The sequence below is a fragment of the Seriola lalandi genome, unplaced genomic scaffold (genome assembly GCF_002814215.2).
Source record: "Seriola lalandi dorsalis isolate HSWRI2012SDOR001 ecotype SW California unplaced genomic scaffold, Sedor1 jcf7180002054832, whole genome shotgun sequence".
NCBI lineage: Eukaryota > Metazoa > Chordata > Actinopteri > Carangiformes > Carangidae > Seriola > Seriola lalandi.
Window position 1 is genome coordinate 1,149,720 of NW_019525385.1, and position 22,056 is coordinate 1,171,775.

At 39.9% G+C, this 22,056-nt stretch overlaps 1 protein-coding gene across 3 annotated transcripts in view; it reads right to left on the reverse strand.

Moving 5' to 3' along the window:
• Positions 1-22,056, reverse strand: part of kcnma1a (potassium large conductance calcium-activated channel, subfamily M, alpha member 1a) — a 151,039-nt gene that overhangs the window by 29,430 nt on the left and 99,553 nt on the right. For 2 of the 3 annotated variants that reach the window (XM_087179375.1, XM_087179376.1), the window contains exons 19-22: positions 11,694-11,787; positions 7,545-7,671; positions 6,022-6,246; positions 5,269-5,461 (exon numbers count right to left, since the gene is read on the reverse strand). In XM_087179375.1, coding sequence (XP_087035501.1) covers positions 5,269-5,461; positions 6,022-6,246; positions 7,545-7,671; positions 11,694-11,787 — 639 coding nt within the window. Of the gene's footprint in view, positions 1-5,268; positions 5,462-6,021; positions 6,247-7,544; positions 7,672-11,693; positions 11,788-13,714; positions 14,069-22,056 lie in introns of all 3 variants that reach the window. The other variant, XM_087179374.1, reaches the window with a different exon arrangement.

The following is a 22,056-nucleotide window of genomic DNA, read 5'->3' on the forward strand; positions in this document are numbered from 1 at the left end:
ATGATGTTTTTTGATGTTTTTATGACTTAAAATAATATGACGTTTTTTGACATTTTGTGCCATACTATACTATAACGTTTTTGTGACGTTTTTAAGCCTTAAAATAATATAATGTTTTTTGACATTTTATGCCATACTATACTATGACTTTTTTTTACCTTTTTATGCCTTAAAATAATATGACGTTTTTTTCCATTGTATGCCTTACTATACTGTGACGTTTTTATGCCTTACAATAATGTGATGTTTTTTGACATTTTATGCCTTACTATACTGTGACGTTTTTATGCCTTATTATACTATGACGTTTTTTGACATTTTTATGCCTTAATATAATATGAAGTTTTTTGACATTTTATGCCTTACTATACTGTGACATTTTTATGCCATACTATACTATGACGTTTTTTGATGTTTTTATTCCTTAAAATAATATGACGTTTTTTGACATTTTATGCCTTACTATACTGTGACGTTTTTCATGCCTTACTATAATGTGACGTTTTTTGATGTTTTTATGCTTTAAAATAATATGACGTTTTTTGACATTTTATGCCTTACTATATTATGACTTTTTTTGACGTTTTTATGCCTTAAAATAATATGACGTTTTTTTGACATTTTATGCCTTACTATACTATGACTTTTTTTTACGTTTTTTTGCCTTAAAATAATATGACGTTTTTATGCCTTACTATACTATAACGTTTTTTGACATTTTTATGCCTTAAAATAATATGACGTTTTTGACATTTTATGCCTTACTATACTGTGACGTTTTTTATGCCTTACTATACTATGACGTTTTTTGATGTTTGTTTTTTGCCTTAAAATAATATGACGTTTTTTGACATTTTATGCCTTACTATACTGTGACGTTTTTCATGTCTTACTATACTGTGACGTTTTTTTATGTTTTTATGCTTTAAAATAATATGACGTTTTTTGACATTTTATGCCTTAAAATAATATGACGTTTTTTGACATTTTATGCCTTACTATACTGTGACGTTTTATGCCTTACAATACTATGAAGTTTTTTGATGTTTTTATGCCTTAAAATAATATGACCTTTATTTGACTTTTTATGCCTAGCTATATTGTGACGTTTTTATTCCTTACTATACTATGACGTTTTTTTACATTTTTATGCCTTAAAATAATATGAATTTTTTTTACAATTTATGCCTTACTACACTATGACGTTTTTATGCCTTACTATAATATGATGTTTTCTTTACATTTTATGCCTTACTATACCGTATTGTTTTTAATGCCTTATGAAATTTTCATTGGTGACTACAATAAGGAAACTATAATGGGGCTACACTGTAGGAGAATGTTTAGAACAGGTGCCTAAAAGTCAGAAGGTTGTGGGTTCAAACCCATTCCTGCCATTTTTTGTCGGTTTTTATGCCTTATTATATTATGACATGTCATGCTTTATTATACTATGACATTTTTTTCGACGTTTTTATGCCTTAAAGTACTATGACATTTTTTGACATTTTATGCCTTACTATAATATGACGTTTTTTGATTTTTTTATGCCTTAAAATAATATGACGTTTTTTGAATTTTTATGTCTTACTATACTATGATGTTTTTTGACATTTTTATGCCTTAATATAATATGACGTTTTTTGACTTTTTTTGCCTTACTATACTATGACGTTTTTTGACATTTTTATGCCTTAAAATAATATGACGTTTTTATGCCTTACTATACTATAACGTTTTTTTACATTTTATGCCTTACTATAATATGACGTTTTTTGACATTTTGCTTTATTTTACTGTGACATTTTTTGATGTTTCTATGCCTTCCTATACTATTACGTTTGTTCCTGATCCTGGGATCTTTCAGTGTTGATTTTCTCTCCATACCTGCATGGGGTACTATACTATGATGTTTTTATGTTCTTACTATAATATGAAGTTTTTTGACGTTTTTATGCTTTACTATTTAGTATGATGTTTTTTAACCTTTTCATGACTTACTATACTATTTATATAATTTAAAGTTCAAAATTCATATTTTTCAAGATGAGAGCTTGGGAAAGGTTGTTAATTTTAGGTTAAGCCAAAGCTAGCCGTGGCTATGTCATGAGCTAGCTTAAAACAGATAGTAGTATAGTGCCCCTCTTAGCTATCAGCCAGTTGGCCCTTTTTTCTGTGAGAGAGTTCAGTTATTATACTCTGGTTTTTAGCCTACTTCAAATTTGACATACTGTTTCCACGTTTATATGGCATAAAATGATGATATGGGAAAACAAAAATCAAAAAGTCAGACCCAGTCTTAACTTTTTTTTTTAAATGTCCTTTTTTTGGCTTTGTTGGGCAGTATTGTTGACTGCATTATTTTCTGTGTGAAGAAAAATACTGTCCAAGTAAAAATATGCATGTCATGTGAGGGTGCTTTTCCACAGAAGTATCATAAGCATAAGGACATAACCTGGAACTCTGTATCAACACCATTCGATATAGTGCATGTCAGCTCAGTCAGCATGAAGTTCTTGATGTGCGCTTTCTGTGTCATTCAAATGTGTGGATTGACAGAAAAAAAAAGGAGGAGAGGGCTAAGTGAACTAGGCGCCTGCCTAAAAACTGCAATATGGATACTGTGCTTTTAAGGGTCAGCTAAGACATATTTAGCATTCACATCCCTCCATCAACGGGGAGACATAAATTTTATATGTTGTTCATTTTGTTACGATAAAATTGGTGAAGTGGATCTTGAAAACCTTTTATCGGAAATGGCGTGGCTCAGAACCATGAAACACAAGTGCAAGTGACAGGACTATGAATTCACATGACTTCACATTTTTGCATTTCCTCAAAGTGACAAGTAAACACCTTAAATCTGTAATGCTATATGCATAATGCATCAACTGTGTTTTGACATCCATCATTTAGTGCTGACTACAGCAAAATGCCAGCTTATAGTGCCACCACCAAGGAAACATAATGCAGGGAATATATTCAGGTCACAAAGTTTTTAAAAGGATTGCAAATTCTCCATGTGTATGTATGTGTGTGTGTGTGTGTGTGTGTGTGTGTGTGTGTGTGTGTGTGTGTGTGTGTGTGTGAGTGAGTGTGTGTGTGTGTGTGTGTGTGTGTGTGTGTGTGTGTGTGTATGTGTGCCTTTCCTGTCAGGAAACTCAATGAGTTGCTTACATTACAAAAGAGATCTTCCAGCCCTTTGCAACAGAGAAGACACCAAATGGTTTAGTACGCAGCAGGAAGCACACACTGAACTGAAGCATGGATAATCATAACTCTTGTTATACCAATTATTGAACTTGGAAATAGCAGAGGTTTGACACTTTGAGTCAACCAGGGAGCACAAGCTCAGACAGTGAAAACATCATTTTGTCGATGTCCATAAAGGATGAGGTTTACTCCACTGGAGAGTGACAGCCAGTGTTTGGATACTGCCTCTTAAACACTGCTCTTATTGCAACATAGTGAACACGGAGGCAGCACGGATCTGCAGCAGAACAGCTTCCGTTCTGCGCAGTGTGTACAGCAGAAAGTGATTGTTGGTGAGAACAGGGATACATGAGGCCTGCTGCTGAGCTTCTTTCAAAACCTGTTAGGTTACAAACAGCTCTAAAGTTTCAATGTGAGCAAGTGAGCTCCAAACAGAGAGCTGTATGTCTTTCTAAGACAGAACCAGACAACAATCAATTATGCTGACTGAATAATCATCATCAGTTATTTCTGTTTTTTCTATTTAGATTTCAAAATCTGTTATATACTGTTACATTTTCTAAACTGCCTTGTCTATTTTGGGCAGTAAATGATGAGTTAGAGTTTGAAAAGCAGCCTGATCACACACAACGTCTCCTCCTCTGGCTGTTGCTACTGTGACGCTGTAACCTCTTCTGTTCAGCTACAATGTACAATAGACAAGTGAGATCTGGGTTACGTACCCCCTTATCCCTGTAGCCCCCCGGGCACAGCTATGCTCTGTGGTTGACTACATGCTACAGCAGCCGTGAGAAGCTCTCCCCCAGGAAAGCGCATGTTTATTTATTCATTTGCACCTTCTTGTTTTAAATTCCACAGACAGCCTCTGAATGGGAGCATTCAGGGAGGAAGGAATCCCCAAAGCAATACCTATGATACAATAGCAGTGTTTGGATATGTGTGTGTGTTTTCTTGTGTATGCATGACTGCATGTCACAGTGGAGTGTATGTGTGTTTTCTAAAGTGAAGTATTTATCACTGAAATGGTTGGTTGATGTAAGACCCAATTATTGATGACAATAGGCTCCATCCATCGACCTTGGGAGAGGATATAGGCTAGTGGGCTTCATACTGAGGTGGCTTTCTGTGAATACGGCTCCCCAGTGCTGCATGCTCTCAGATTTACCCCTGCTTGTTGTTCCTCGGTGGCACCGCTATCGACAGCACATCATTCACTCAAGGCTGGAGAAATAACAGCATTGGCATTCTCCTAAAACATGTGGAAGTGCTCTGCACTAAAAAGTAATGGCCTCTTGGACCTTCAACTTTGATTTGTATTTACAACAGTCACTGTGGTGGCACTAAATAGTACAGAGCTCAAGGCATGTCATGCCTTTCAAGCTAATCATAAACTGAGGACTACCTGTTTGTGGATGCGTGTGGATAGATTGCATCGGCATGAATGTCTGTTTGTGTGTTATGTCTGCAAACACATATGCACAGGCATTCAAACACGGAGGTGTGTGCGTGCATGTGTCGCTGTTTTGTTGTGACTAATGAGGAGCAGCTGAATTGGCCTGCCTGGTGATTTGTACTAGCTGCTTAATGATGATGAGGCCTGATGGGATGCCAGGTTCGTGTGTTTGTCTGCAAACATCAACAATCTGTTCCAGACGATCTGCCAGACACCAGATCAGGGGGAACAACATCAAATGACACAGTCATGTTGATTACATCATTAAAAAGTATTATCAAGGAGGTTTAGCAGCATGTAATTACCAGGGAGAAGAGTGAAATCATCAGAAAATTATGTGGAGTAAACACTCTTCAAAGACTTGATGAAACATGTGCACGTCTTCAGGATTTACAGTAATGTCCGCCATTTACAACAAACTTGCAGAGTACTTCAATTAAGAGCACTTAGCAGACTCTGTTCTTGACAAGCAACATCCTTCCCTCCTGTGACCCCCCACCCCCCTCTTTTTTTTTCCATCTTCGACTACTGTCTTCCCTCCCTGCCACAACCTGTCCCCTTTGGGCAGCAGTGCACATGGAGTCTAATAGGACGATCCTTACCTTGGGAATTAGCCTGTAAGACCCCGATGCTGTCATCAAACTGCATAGATTTGATGTTGAGTGATGCCAAGATGCATTCCTTATCCTGCAGTGAGGCATCTTCGATATTGTTCTGATTGGCTGACAGTATTACACACATGTCGCAGAGGTTGATGTTGACAGCCCTTAAATCTGCCCGACTTAATGGTGTACCCTTCAGGGAGAGGAGAACAGAGAGAAAGAGCAAGACAGAGAGGGAGAAGGCAAAACACAGAGAAAAGACAGACATTGGGGAGAGAAAAACAAATTTAAGAAGTGAGCAGAGTGGAGCTTTGGGAAATTAGTTAACAAGTATTCTTGTTTTGAGGCGATGACATTCTACTGATCTAACTGGGCACTGGAGAATCAGAGACATGGACTAATCTAAAGGCTAGCTTGTGCTGAGGGCTGTGTTTGGGATTCTCCTCTGATCATCAGTCAAGCCAGGCCTAACAAGCTCTAAGGCAGCAAGCTACGCCATCTGTGATGGGCACTGCAGCTGCAACACACATAAACTCCATTTTGGATATGCAGGATGTGTCACTGCTCTGGATGAAGGGGGTTGACTGAGCCTTCATGGAGTGATCATTCAATTGAGTAATGTGTGATCAAATCAAACTGACAATCCCTTTCAGGATTTCAATGTGCATGTGACTCAAAATGTCAACGCCTTGTTAGTTGAACAGAGATTCTGGTTAAGAATTGTCTCCTATGGCAGTGAACTGGTGCACTCACAGGTAAGATGGAGACCTTGGGGAAGTTGTGTAAAGTTTCCCACTCTCTGCGCAGGTAATCCAGCGAGCCCACAAAAACTATAGGCTTTAACTCGTGGTAATGGAAGTTGCTGGCTCTTAAAGGCATCACCAAGTTTCGCAGCCCCACCAAAGCGGACGTGACATCCCCAAATATACAGACCACTACATGGCCGCTCAGCACTGTCATGGAGGCTTCACTCCGGGTCTGCAGGGAACAGAGGGACACAGGGGAGGGGGAGAAGAGCAAAGAGAAAGGGATGAGAAGGAGTGCAGACAGAAGAGAGGAGGAGACACACAGAGACAAACACAGAATTACAGAATAGAAATGAAAGCTAGTTATCAGAAAACTGGGTAATGTGCATGAGGTAAAAAAAATTCTAGTTTTAACAGTCTTCAAAAGTGTGTTTTAAACTGTTATAAACCCATGTTAAATAGTTTGTTAACCAAGTATTCAGTTGAAACATATATATTTACTCCATCATTAAAACATTCTATTTACAGACTGTGACATTTACATAAAAAAGTTTGGTTAACTACTATTCTGTTTATAAGCAGTTTGTTGGATCATCAGAAATAGGATTTTTACAGAACAAAAACAAAACTTGTCTTTTTCAAAGGGCAGCTGATTCAATCAGGCTGAGAAATGAAATGCAGTTTGTAAGATTTTAGGCACATACAGTATGTATGAATAGCACCCTGTCATAAATCAGAGAGGTATAAACAAAGCTCTTCTATTGTATGAAGTTCATGTCAAAAAAGAACAATGCAATGCTCTGCTTTCAAGATCTGTCGCCCAGCACGCCAGCTTGATGTGCATTTTATTGCAACTTTGGGTGTACGTTAAGGAAACTAAACGCTACTATGATACCAGCTGGTTTGAAACTAAAACTGTGTCTTTGTTTATTGGACACATTGGTAAAACTAAGAGCATCAAGGGGCTGCTGCTGCAAACTGGCTCTTACTCTCAGCTGGTTGCCAAATCTGGTGGATTAAATATTTCTGACAATTATCTACATATCTAAAACATTCTTTGGTGACCCAACTTTTCTTCAGCCTCCCATGAACTAAGGAAGAATTAAAGTCTTAGTTAGATCTTTCAATAGCAAAAGGGTCGCTGATGTATTGGTCAGACAAGGTGACTGTGCCTTCTGTTTTAAATTTAATTTGGACATGGTTAACCCTGCCCAAACAAATTATTACGCACTAACCTAAATGCTTACAAACTGCCTTGTTAAAACATCCGAGCATACCCATGCGTGGAGAGCTGAAATGCTGTTCATAGATCCTTGGAGGATATATATATATATATATAAAAAAAAAACAATAAACTCACCTTGAAACAACAGAGAGGCATTGAGAGAAATTTCAATACATATTAGTATGTGACTGTGTTGCTACAATATTGAGGGGAGACCTACTCACTTTAACTTACTCATTTTTTTGTGTGTGTATATTCTATTATATTTTAGTAGACTGCAGTAACAAAGCTCTCGCCCCACTCACCAGGATGACTTTTTCGATATCCTTTGATGGGCACCAGTGAAACATCCCTGTCGAATCATACCTCTTCACGTTCATGTCCATGTTCTCAATTTGTTCATTTCCAGGAATTAGAAGGGGGTCGTGACGACTGAGAAAACAGAATGATATATGTATGTTTGATCACTTTATGAAATGACTGCAGCCTTGTGGTTGAAGTGGTAAAAGACCACCAGGGTATTTTTAGATACAGGCTGTGTATTCATACAACTTCTTAAAAGTCCATCGTGTTCTCAAAGTGTTAAACTTTTTAACTGCAACCCATAAATACCACATCATTCCTCCATTCCTTCTTGTCCTTGGTGTCAAGCTATCAGAAAACTAAAAGACCCTGGTGCTTGTAGTAGTGCAGAGGAGAATAGCAAGACTTGAGTGCTACTGACTGAATGGCATGACAACACAAGGCCAATTACCAGCTTTTACCCTCTCCTCCAGTTCCTGACGCCATGCGGCGCAAATAGTAAACGCTCCAACAGGCTCACACTTTAAATATTTCAGGAATTTGCCCAATCACATTTTGCCTGATGGACATTAATGTTTCAACAGCATGTCACAACCAAACAGACTAATCCACGGCAGTGGGCTGCTGAGTTTTATCCGGTGTAACACTGACCATGAAAGGGCCCCTGTCAGTCCTGTTATACTGCCTCTCTTGTTCGTGCACTTATCCTACAAGACGTGTTCTCACAGTTCCTCTGAAGGAAATCCAGAAAATTTCACCCAAAACACTGAGTCAAAATAAACTGCAAAAATTTAGTGCTGTTCTTCTGTGGGGATTGTTTGCTCAGCAGCAATGCAAATGTAATTTATTTACAATTCAACCCAAATAATAAAAACCTTGGTTGAAGCAGCACTGTACCAACTCCAAAAACAGAGAACTGCAGAAAGACAGACATTTGAGTAATATGGGAGAAAACATCTCAAGAATTTGACATACATCTCTCTCAGCATCACTCTCTCTCTATCCTCTATCAACACTGTCATTCATTGACAAGGCTTTGATGTCGTCTCTTCCTTCAGCCTGCATTTGGGTTGCATGCCATCGCAGGAAAAGTAAAAGTAAAAAAAACAAAAAAAAAAACTGTCAATTAGCCAGCCTCTCTCTCTACCTCTCTTTCCCCCTTCTTCCCTCTATCAGTTAGTGCAGGTGATAATAACACTGACAGCATTTAGTGTTTTTACACTCAGCCTGAATCTTTCATCCAGAGCTGCGTGTCGCGCCAATCAACTCCACGGAGCCCCCATCACTTCAATCTGCTCAGCTCTGCTCGCCTCCACACAGGGGCTGACTGGCGCATGCAGGCGGGCTGCCGCTCCACCTCTCTCTGCCAAGACAGCTATCTTTCACAGAGCTGTCAGCGGTGTGACTGGCAGCCTGTCACAGGCTCCACACACCTCCTCCCTCTGCCTTCTCCCTGCCTCGGGTTGAACCTACCACAAGGCTCAGGGAGAGCAGACATGACGTCTGTGCCACAGTGCCACGCCCAAGGGATATCAGCTGCGGATGACATCTTCTGCGATTGGATGCATGTCGTCAGTCATGACCCGTCAAAAAGGTTTGTGGAAATGGTGTTAATGTCATGGTGGCAATGCAGCTCGTTAGCACAGTGACACATCGGGTTGGAGACTGGGAAATTAATAACACAGCCATGATGGGGCTAGGTCAGCTAGGATACAAGCTGAGATTAAATGTCACCATAGTGTTTACAAAAATATATATATATATACATTTCTAAATAAATAGCAAGAATATGTAATTAATTTGTATGTATTATTTGGAAAGTATATCTTTTATTAGAATTTCCTCACTAAATTTCTAAAGTAAATAAATTTACAGTGCATCAGATTGCAAAGCAAATATTTTCCCTGGGTGAAATACAGTATTTTATCAGATGCACTTTTATATAGGACAAATATTTCCCTTAAAGCATGTCTCACTCCAGCCCCCACCCCCCCGTATATATTTCAAACAGAGTTGAGTTATTCCAGTGTATCACTCTGCAGTCACAAACTGGGGATGGGCGTGCTCCCCCAATCCCTCTCTGCCAGACTACGAAGGCAGCCTCTTGCTTTGAAAATTTTCCCCATCATGCAAACTGACAAAGGCATGCTTTTCAAAAGCCCACAGCCAATCTGTTGATCATTATTTATTTACAAAGGCCTTTGGGCTGCAAGTCCTGTAAAAATCATACTTGATACGTACGCTCGCTCTCTTGCCAGCTCTCTACTGTGTTTTCCCCCTCCTTGCTTGTAGAATGAAGCATCCCTAAGGCTACCTCAAACAATCACTTTTCATTGTGCATAAAATACACCTTGTAAAGCACAACTGTTTAATATATATGGTGTTATATGTTGGCGGGGGCAGCTGTGAAGGGGGGCTATGGACTGTGATGGGTAATTTGATGTTTTGCTGAGGGCGAAGACTTGGAAAAAAAATCTACACCTATAACAGAGGACCTGTCATCCCAGTACCCAAGAGCCAGCAGAATACAGAAGCACCCCTAAAGCAGAGAAAACTTTGACACCGCTTTGAAGCGTTTTCAAAACTGAGTAAATAACTCACAAGAATTATTATCACTGCGAGATCAAAGCAGAGATGCATATATTACATGGCGAACGGGGACCATCTCCTAAGCAAAAAAGGAAGAGAAGAAAAGGTTTTGTGCTTTAAGTTGGGCAAACTAAACAGGCTTTTAAACAAGCAGTTAGCTGGAAATATGCCAATGTCTAGTTGTTTTTGTATCCGTTTTTCTCCCTCTGAGCAAGGGTATCTAAAATGATGCTCTGTTGCAAACTAGACTGAAGGGTATGACTCCGTGTTGGGCTAATGGTTTGGCAAGTGTGAAGGCTTATTAAGTGCTTGTTTTGTGGAGAACCGAGGGGGAGGCCGACAAGCACTGGACAAAATCACATAGGCATGCCAGTGCAGTAGGAGGAATGCTGCCTAAGGGAAGCTAGCAGGACCAACATACAAAGAACTCCACTTAGAATGTAAGGAAAATACACCACAGCACAATAACAACTAAAAAACAATAACAGATACCCTGTGAAAACAGAAATCAAAAAGTTAAATGATAGAAATTAAAGTGCATTTGTATAGTACACTTAGTTGCAGAAACTGAACATTCATGCCCTAAATTCCACATAGATTGGAGTTATTTATTTTCCTACAGGACTTTCTACTGCAGTGCAGCTAGACTGCGTAAATACTAACAGTGACAAGTGTGTGTGTGTGTGTGTATGTGTGTGTGTGACAAAAACCACACAGCTCTCTCTTTAGATTTTCCTACAGTAAAGTCATAAAGATGATGACCATAACACTCACTCTCATTAAGAGACAGGCAGCGTAGCTATGAGTGTTCCTGTCCTGTTAGATCTCCACCACCATGCCTTTATCCTGCCGTCCCAGTGCGCACAGCTCGGCCTCCCTGTATTTTCCACGCTGTCGTGTTGTTAACCCCGCCTCGCAGCCAGAGGAGCACAAAAACCTACCCCTTTTATCTTTCAAAATCAATTAACAGCAATTTAATTCCACGGGACAGGATAAAAGGAAGGTAATATTTGAATTCATATTTGATTGTGATGATACATCTCGCATATGGCCTTAAGTACCAGAAACAGTACTCACAGGGGTTCCCACAATAGAGGAGTAGCCTGAGGGCAAAGTAACCATGCAGGTCCCTCTGATTGGTTGCTGGTGTCATTAGTGCCAGCATTGTTTAAGGAGTACATGTGGACCAGACCGAAGGAGGTGACAGCTGGGACTTTAAAGCCAGAGGAGTTTTCAAACGGCTCCTCACAGCCGCTTTTCATGACAGAAATATTATTTCAGCTCTGTCATTAACAGCTGACAGCATGCCATCCTAAACAGCCAGAGCCTAACAGGGCACTTCTCCTCTCTCTTTCTCTCACGTAGTTTCTTACCTCCTTCTTCTGCCACCCTTAATTCGCCCCCTCCCATCCATCCAAACTCCCACCATCTCACCATCAGCAGCATCCGCCTCTTAAGTATCTCTCGCACGCATCCCTCCATCCCTTCCTCCCTCCTCATATCTGACTTCCTCTCACTCCCCATTTGAACGATGGAAAGAGAATAAAATCAGCGTCTCTTACCTCATCATCTTGGGCGAGCAGTTGGGTGAGTTTCGCATCCCTCCGTTGCGCTGCTTTTTTTTGGGCGAGAGAGTTGATGGATGCTCATCTTCGACTGCAAACACATGCAGAGAATGTCAGAATAGAGACAGATGTTTAGGAAAGTGTGCTGGACCTGACATGAAAAAAAACAGCCAACAATCAATCAATCATTGCAAACAAAAAAACTGAACAGAAGAAAAGGAAAATTAATAACTCAGTGTCAAATTGAGAAAATATAGAGAAAGCATTAGTAACGGACAATGGTAAATCTGAGAAAGGCAGGAGAAAACCACGGAGAAAAACCAATTTATGACCTGAAAATGTCACGGAAGGCTCACATCCCAAAACCCCCATATTTTGGCTTTTCTAAGTTGTGCTTTTACAGGGCTGTCAGTAACACACTATACTGCATCTGTTCAGTAAACCCAATAAATAGTGCAGGTGGTTGGACCTCTAGCAGTCTGCATCAGAGTGACCATGCTTACTTACACCATTAACTGCCATGAGATGGTACAAACTGTCATTGTCAGTTGGGCACGGGCAAAAGCAATGACAATGAGATAAATAAAGGTTATGGAGATGGATCTTGAGAGGGTAGTTTTTTTTTATTTAACAAAACTACCGGAACCCCACCCCATCATTCCAGTTCATACTACAGCAATGGCTCTTCTACAGGTCTACCTCCATGCCAAGAGATCATTTTGCACTCAACACACATCATGAAGGACAGGGCACGCTAACAGAGTATGAATTAGTGGACTATGAATATCGAAAGCAGCTAGTAAATGCACATCACCCTCCAGTAGACGAAGGTCAGGTCTAGTTTTAAAAGTTTAACTGAAAAATAAATGATTTATTTCAGATTAAAGATTCCATTTTTGTGTTTGACGCCTTAGTGAGCTATAAGCAACAACAGAGATTATTTTGATCAGACTTAAGTTCAGTTTTCTGTCAGCTATGCTTTGCAGTGTTGAGAAACAGTAAAAAAAAAACAAAAAAAAAACCCCACTGTTTTTCAAACTTTGCTTAAGTCCCACTCAGACAGAGAGGACAAGACAGAGCAGCCGGAGTGAGGCCAGTCCCAATTGTCTGAAGATTTCAGTCAAGCTAACAGTGGTCTGATCTTCACTACTGTCTGTGAGTTTCAAGAGCTTTCAGACAGGCACCCAGATACTCTTATCCACTCTGCACTCTCTCAGCGCAAATGCCAAGTGCACCGTCACTTCAAACCTGTATTAGTCCTTTGGTTAGAAATCAATAACACAGCATGATATTAGTGCAAATCAATGTGCACGCCACAAGCCGTGACTATTCCAAGCATGCAGAATTTCATTATTGTCTGAGCACCCATTCTAGGCTGTCACCTAATTCTGCTAATAAAAGATAAGAAATATGACTTTGCCTTCTGATAAAATGTCATTCTGTGACATTTCCTTTATGCAATTGGGCATTCGGAATAGTTAATATCACAAGCACTTTCCACTTTACAAATTATTCTCTCTCTAATGTACTTTGAAAATACCACATCAGAAATATGCATTACTTGCCATATTGTTTGACACACTCCTCTTGGTTTAAGATTAATTTGTTAACGGTACAAACGTAACGCTTCTCACTTATACCCACAATAAAATCAAATACTTTCCAGCCACTGGGTAATAAAAGCTTTTACAATGTATGATTAAAAACTAAGGTTTCTATTTCCTCTCCAAATGTCGGTATCCTCAGAGCTCACAATTCGTGCAGCATTTCTGAAAATACAAACCGATAAGCAGCTCTTTTGAGTCAGTTCTAAATTCACAGCTTTTAGCACTCCTCAGTTTGGAAGTCACCCAGACAGTAGCAGCCACTGCACTAGCGGGCAAATCCGTGCAAAGCAGCAGGGGCAACAACAGCAGCAGCTCCGGCAGAGTCAACCGTCATGCAGCAAACAAGACAAAATGAAGGGACGGGACAGGCGCGGTTACTGACTGATGCATCCCGCTAAGGGGGCAACCTACAGTGCCTACTGTGACTGAGCAGCATGGCATTACTGGGGTGGTAGCGGTATTTCACCGGCAGACTGCGGGCCCGGTTCAGCCGGCTCTCAGCCAGGGATCTGGCCGCCACGTCTCCTGGGCCTGAGATACTGAGGCGCAGTTGCGAGGGGTCAGCCCCAGGCCCTGGCCCCATGGGGAGCAGGCTTCCTTTACGGTTATTAACAAGGGGGATGTTGATTTTGCCCGGGTTGACCAGGGGCTCCTGGTTGGGGTGCAGGGTGTTGGGAAGGAAGGCATTTGAGGTGATGGAGTTGGAGGTGCAGCCGGCGGTTTTAACTGATCGGTTTTGAAAAGATGGTCTAACTTCATCCATTACTGTCAAACAATGGAGAATAAAAAGTGTGAGAAAGCCTGTATTAATGCTAATAAATTAGTTAGTAATTAAAATATAGTTAAATTAAAATTAAATATTGTTATTTTGTGCCATATTTGTTTTAACTTTTTTTTTTTATCAGAGATTTCAGAGGAAATTACTCCCACAAAACATAATTCATCATTTTACTGTAGGATATTAAAAAGCCAATACATGTCTGTAAATAAGAGAGGTTCACTTAAAATAAATATGTAATAATTATTTAATAAACTGTATAAGAATCAAACACTTGTTTCTGTTAAAAACATTGCACTTTTTCTCATTCCAGTTGTGATTAATTTCTGAAAGCCAAAAATTCCTGCCACAATGCCACAAGGAATCCTTTATTATTTTTTCTAAAACTGGTGTTGAACCTTCATTTTTATTTAATATCTCTTATCTACTTGGCACACGCTCTAACTGAAATGTTCACAGCGACATTTACTTTGCATTTGTGACGAACATGAATTAATTAGAAGCCTCTCAGTTTTATTTCTCAGTTGTGTTTCACTTTCTGGTAGAACAAAGCAGAGACACGGCTTGGCTAAAGCCAGTCAAATCAAATCAGACATTGTGTCATTTCAAGCATAACGTGCGGCACAGTACTGCTATTTCAACAAATATAAGACTATCAGTAATAATTAATAATATTACTAATTCAAAAATACTTTAACCATGAAACATTTATGGGATACATTTTGAAATGTGGTTTAATTCCTGACTAAAATGCAGTCATCCTATTTTTAAACAGTAAATTTACATGTTGATTTTTTGCTATAACTTTGACAGTAATCACAGAATGTCCAGTGACAACCCTCTGTGTCTAATATGAGAATAAATACGTACACATACACCTGATGTTCACTCAGCCATCCCACCACACACACACACACACACACACACACACACACACACACACACACACACACACAAACACACGCACACAATCCGACAGACTACAGAGTCAACCCGTATGTTTGTATGTACTGACGGGGTCATGGCACACTGCAGGAAGACAACAGAGGGAGATGAGTAAAATATCTGGTTGTAAAGTTGACTGGGAGAGGCGGAGCCCTTTTCCTCCCTTTGGTGGAAGGGTGGTTGGTTGGTTGTTTGGAGGAGAGAGCATGCTTGGGTGGCCCCGGGCGATAAACAGACGTTTATCCCAGCCGTCAGCTGCCTCCTTGATTTACGGGGCGCCACCGATAGCTCCTGGATTCATCTGGCCCTTGTCAAACACGTGCAGCGTTAGAGAGCACTCACCCGCCCTGGCAGGTCCACTGTGCATCCTGAACAACCCAGACGGCAACTGTCCCTTCCTGAAATGCTAATCACATGACGGTACTGCCCTGCATGCAAGCCTTATCAGATCGCCATGACCCAATGTAAACTGGATGATGAGGCAGAGGAATAACAACTAAAAATGTTTACTTTTGTATGTGAGCTAAGCTGGCTTTGCTTTGACAGTGTTTGCTGCGTGAACAAGCTTTGTTCTTCATCTGCATTGCAACTGCATGAAATAGCTTTTGTAGGCCATGCAACTGTTGAGTTGTTACAGTTAAAAATGAAACTGGTATTATAATTATTGCAATTCCTTTTAGTTTTGCTAAAGAGGCACTATTTCAAAGAGGAAACAAAAAAAATGTCTAAGTGTTTCATAGGAACAAAAACATTACATAAAAATATACAAATAAAATGTTAGAGGTGACAAATAACATTTCCAAACTAAAATTTATTCTTAACCAGTAGAGTAAAAGGAATGCATTTAACAATTATTTACCAAAGAATTACCTAAATTGCAATCAGCTTTGAATCGAACGCCAGCCTCTTTTTGACTTCCACTGTTCCCTGGTGTTGTAGCGCCATCTGCTGCTACATGCAGCACAATACAAAAAGAATAGTTCATGGAACTACATGGTATTATCAAAACACAAGTTATTTCTTTCAGTTGTTAAAAATACCAGGAACTACTTTAATTTCTTGTCAATATATGTTGAAATGATTTAATGATAATGAGTTAAAAAAAACAGTCTGTCTAAGTTAGACATTGAATTTAACTCTGGTTAAACAGTGAGTTTATGTTCACATTTTGTCTCTATATTAGACACAAGACAACATCAGTATATTCTAAAGGAATGAGGGACAACAAAGAAAATACTAAAGCAAAGCATCGGTACTAATTATGTTACATGACATAGTGAGGGGTCTACAGTCTACACACAGAGCTGGAGCAGAATGGAGAAGGACAGAGAAACACACTTACGTGATCTGACATATCCATTATACTTATATTTGGCTGAGGAGAATGCAAAGACAAGTGGCAGGTCACACAGAGGGAGAAAGGATGTAATGTAACAGACACATTAGGAAATAGAGACATTAACGTAAGATCAGTGGATGGAAATGAAATCAAATGTAACTATATATAGTGAAAGGCATGGGCAAGGGCATAAACCAAATATTAAAAAAAGGTATAAATAAATAAAATAATGGTGGTTGATGATTTAACAAAAAAGGCAGACAGGTGAATGAAATGAAGTGTCCATTCTCAGTGTGAGCCATGCTTTAAGGAAAGTGTGCTAAACCTGTAATCAGACGTAATGACAGTCTAAAGGCTGATTATTGCATTTTTTTTTCCAAATGAGCTATATTTTTCATTCATTAAATAATCTGACTTCATACATTTCTACATTTCATTTATATTGTGAGGTCTGTAGACAGAACAAAAGAAGCCACCATGGGAAACAAAGACAACAACTACATACTTGAGTACATGTAGACGTCCAAAACACAGACAGCAGACACTCGCTACTCAAAACAGCCGAGCTAACAGACACAGACTGCATGATCGTTACATGCAGTCCAGATCTCTTGCACAAGTGGAAATTAAAAAAAAAAAAAAAAAAAGGGGGGGGGGGGGGGGGGGGGGTGTCAATGCTACACCTTTAAATCCCATGTTTTTAAAGGGCTGACAGACACATATGCCAGCATTATTAATTATCTGGGAATCTATTTTTCAGTTTTTGACCATGACTGAAGAGGTACTGAAGACTGGTACCAATGTAAGCACTGATTCAGTGGGCACTTGAACTGAGCTCCGAGCTGCTGACACTCCCCACTCTTTCCGAGTCTCTTCCAGCAGTAAAGGTCACAGTGAGGGCCCAGGGCTGGCCTATGACACAGATCCTCAAACAGGGACCTACAGTGGCCCTGGCATCTGTCTCTAGCAATCTGCCTGCGCTGCAGAGGCGGCAGACTAACTGGCTAGCATCTGGGGCGTAGCCAGGCGGCATAGGACAGAGGGTAGGGGGGGGGACCAAGCCTGCCTGGTGGACAGGAGCTGTCAGGGCAAGTTTGGTGACGGACCAGCAGGGCTGGGAAAATGAAAATGCAAACATAATTTCCGTGTCAGGACAGATAAGGTCCCCAGCAATGAGATGCACATACACACATGCACAGACACAGAGATAGAAGTGCATGTTGTCACACACACAAGATGTGCGCATGCATGCACACACACACACAACCCAGAGGGTTGTGGACTAGCCGAAAGCGTCCCCTGAGCTCGGGGTCCCCTACCCTTGTCCATAGGCCAGCTTCATAGAAGCATCAGCCTCTCCTTTATATAAGCCCTGTCATGTGTCTAGCTTTTCTCACTGAGGGAAGCTGGCTGACTGCGATGATGGTCAGGTGACAAAGAAAGAGCACACGTAACTAATATTCACACCAAAAAGAGATAATATTTCAAAACTTAAATTGTTGAAAACCATACACACACCACACAAGAGGAACTACATTTTTGTACCATGCTATATTTACATCTATAGCCTCCTTTATGCTTTGAACAATATTTTTGACTACCCATAAGAAATCAACTCAACTGACTGCAAAAGTTTCCCCATCTAACTTAAGCTTATGTCTCATCTTACTTTTTCACTTCTGTAATTCAACATCTGACTAAATTGCAAAATGACTGTATGTATAATCCTTAGCAACAGAAGACTGCATTAATTAATTGGCTTATTTGCCCAGTTTGCTGTTTGTGCAAAGGCTTATTTTCTATTTCATCAAACATCACATTACTCACTAGACCCCTTGAAATGGCTAGTCATTAAAATATTGCATCATTAAAGTTTATACAGCAATGATGAGGTTTATGTTTATGTCACCTTTAAAGAGGTGTCTGTGTCCAACTGTGTATTTGTGTGGTCTATATGCGACTTGCATCAGAACACAGGGTGCATTAAATTAAAGAGTGCTATCCAGGAAATCAATTATCAAAGTACTAGGGCCAGACAAATGTGGCTCAGATGTACAAGAGCATGAAGTCATCATGGATAAAGATGTCTTATCCTCTCAGTCTGGTGGAAAAAAAAGACGGGAAATGGGGAGAGGAAATCCAACAATCCCTGACTGACAAAGCCCAATGCACTACTTCACTAAACTCACTTTGTTCAGACAAAGTCAGAGTCAAAAAGGGAAAGAAATCTAAGACAGAGGAGGCTTTCCTGAAATCCTACAGGGGGTTGAGGGAGAAGTGAGATCAGTAACCATGTAATGGCCAGTAATTGGTATCGGGGGATATCAGCGCAGGCCGAACTACAAGAGGCCAAGCCAAACTCATCATGGCTTGTTTGACACTAATCTAGGCTGAGTCGGCAGACGGTGGGAGAATGTTGAGAAGGAAATCAGATCTGTATATCTGAACCCAAGGCTTTGATAGCTAGGCCTACTGCTGCCATGTCTAATTGACAGACAATTTAGTATTTCCTATCCACTCAAAAGGAAAAAGGAAAGGAGGGGGATCTTCCAGGAGCCATAGTCCTCTTACCTTTTCTTTATCAAGCCAACATCACTATTTTGTAGTTCTCATTTTGTGTTTTTTCTCCTCTCCTCTAATTTTTGTTCTCCTTCCTCCTAATCCACCTCCCTTCTCCTTGTGTACATATGTGTCATAAACTGTTAAAGACTGCAAGAGATACACTTCTTGAGACAATTTCGACGAATTGCGAATCTTCTTTAAGGATTGCCTAAATAGTTCCTTTCCTGAACCAGTGTCCCCAATAAAAACATGTTTTAATATCCGTGCTCTGCTCCTCAGATATAAAGCTTGGCAAGACTATTAGAAATTTTCAAAACACCATTACAGATGTGATTTTCTTTTATCTTCAACAAACGATCTTCAGTGAAACAGTTGCTCAGCAAGGTTAAAGCAAAAGTAAAAAAAAAAGAAAGTGAAATAGGACTTGCAGTCCTCTCTCCAGGAGAGAGGAATGCAAGTCCTCTTTCACAAATACAAAGTTGCTTTAACTGAAAAGAAACTGAAAACAGTGTCAATCTGAGGTACGTACGTGCCTTGAAAGTAAAAATATAAGACATAATTTAACAAATGATATTAAATTGCAGTATAAAACCTTTGGAATAAAATAATATATTCCATTTTTGTATACACAGACATCTTACCTTGAACACATGAAAACATATTAACACCAACGCTCCAAAAGTGATATTATTACACAACTGCATGACTTATGTAGCATGCGGTAGCCACATGTCTAACACCTACAGTACTGTACAGTACAGCAGCACCACAGAGCCACACCACCACTTACCAACCACACATATTACACTCATGAAATAAAACCAAGAGTCAAATAAAAATGAGAAGGGATGAAAATTCATAGATAGATAGATAGATAGATAGATAGATAGACAGATAGATAGATAGATAGCAATGAAAGAAACAAAAACAAGAAATTACTGAATAAAAATTGTTCATGAATAAAATTATAATAAATAAATCCACATAAGCCACAGCTACGGAGTCACAGTAGACAGATCACACCACGTAGACAACATCACAGATACACATGTACACGTACGGTACCTCTGTATGGTACAATACACATGGAGCACACACCACAGACATGTAACAGCATGTGTTGAGCGGTGTAACTTACAGGCACGTAAAGTGGTTGCGCAATCATGAACAGAGACAGAGGAAAGTGGGTAGGCCCTCTGAAGGGTGTCCATGTTACTATGTACACTGCCTGACATGCAAGAGCAGTCTTGCTCTGAACGGCCGCAATCAAAACAACATGCCAGTTTCATTCGTTTGTAGACGGACATCTTGGCTACAGTCATGTTTTGGGATGAGAGGAGAGGAAAATCAGCAGGTTAATGGCAAAAGGAGAAATATTCATCCAGGGGAAGTCGGAAGGTAACTTCATCAGAAAGTGCAAGCCTTAGCCACCTGCTCCCACAGACTTGAGCCCCAAATTAAATTAACACGGTGGAAGCGCAGAGATTTATTTAAACCTAAAATTCAATTTATTTCACCAAACTGTCAAATGATTTTCTTTTTTGTAATTTTCTTATTGGAGAAAGCCTCACTAAAATTTGTACATGTTATCAAGGTTATAATATTAATAATAGAACGACATACAATATGTCAGCGCATTATTTCTTATTCATGTTGGCATAGTCTCGAGAGGTCAAGCTGTGTGCTAAGGCTGTAACAGGTCAAAAGGCAAAACTATACCAGTGGGAAAGAGGGGTGGGGAGAAAGGGGAGAGGAAGGGAGGCATTCAGGGAAGAGAGGCATGAGCAATGTTTTCAGCAGCAAACCTCATACAATGTTTCATACATTTGTACATCCTCTATCCATTTGGCTAAAGGAGTGGATCACGTACCTGTATCCCATCATGCAGCTGTAGCGGCTCTGTCCAAGGCATCACACTATTCTACAGGCTAGACTGGCCAATTCATGCTAGATTCAGACCTGCAGTTTCACTGCTCTACTTCCCAAGGGAAGCTTCACTCCAATGTGTGAATGTGCATGAACAGTGTGACTAGAATTCATATGTTGTGTATTTGTAAGTTCTTAGTGTCAATTTAAAGTGAGACTATTTGTCTTTTGAAAGAAGAACTAGCACATAGTGTTAAAATGCATCATTGCTCACTTCAGCAGGCTACACTCAGGAGTACAGCCTCACTTTGTATGGTATACCCAGTAACATATGCTAATGCTAATGCTCATAGCAAACTTCAGAAAAGCTCAAGTTGTATAACTCAGTCAGTTTTCTGACCTGCAGACTTGTATGTGTGCCTGCTGTTTAAGTTTCAGTCATTTAATACATTGGATTATCACATTTAAAGGTTGAGAAGCACAAGCAATGCTGATTTTCAATCTTCAAGTTATATTCTCCATATATCTTTAATTAATGAGGTTAAACTGTTACTGTTTGGGCCATTGCATGTACTAACATGCTGTTTTATTGTCACCAGCACAATAATACCAGCGACTAAAACTTGACAATAAGTCAACTAATTAAAGTCTGTCCTCTGGCATTTCAAAATTCATCTTCATTGGAATAAATTAATGGGGGAATGCATTTCACAATTACATTTCAGCTTTTGATTTATACTAGGGAAGTGAGTATTATATTGTTTGTCTGTTTGTTTGCCAAATCTCACATGTAACATCTAAATCACTGGGAGCTCAAGGACTGCCGGTCACAAAAACATTTGTTTGCAACTACTAAAGAGTGGGCCTGCATCATCACTGTTACTATATACTGTATTTACAAGGATGATGTTGTATCAAATTATTTCATTGATATTTCTTTTCAGTTATTGCCCTTTATAAAACTGGCAATTTGGAGACTAGGTTCCCTTGTTTGGATGTGAAAGCACATACTGTTGAACTACAAGCCAGCCAGCAGCCAAAACACTGTAAAGCATCTGCTTACTGTCTGTGTGTGTGTGTGTGTGTGTGTGTGTGTGTGTGTGTGTGTGTGTGTGTGTGTGCGTGTGTGTGTGTGTGCGCATGCTCGTGTGTGTGTGAAGCTCTAAACCCCAAGGGAAGTAGGAGTGAAAGTTCCCAGAGCAGCATCCTCTAGATTGCTGTGACTCTGGGCAGTCACAGTCCCTGGTCCCCATTCTCTCATTG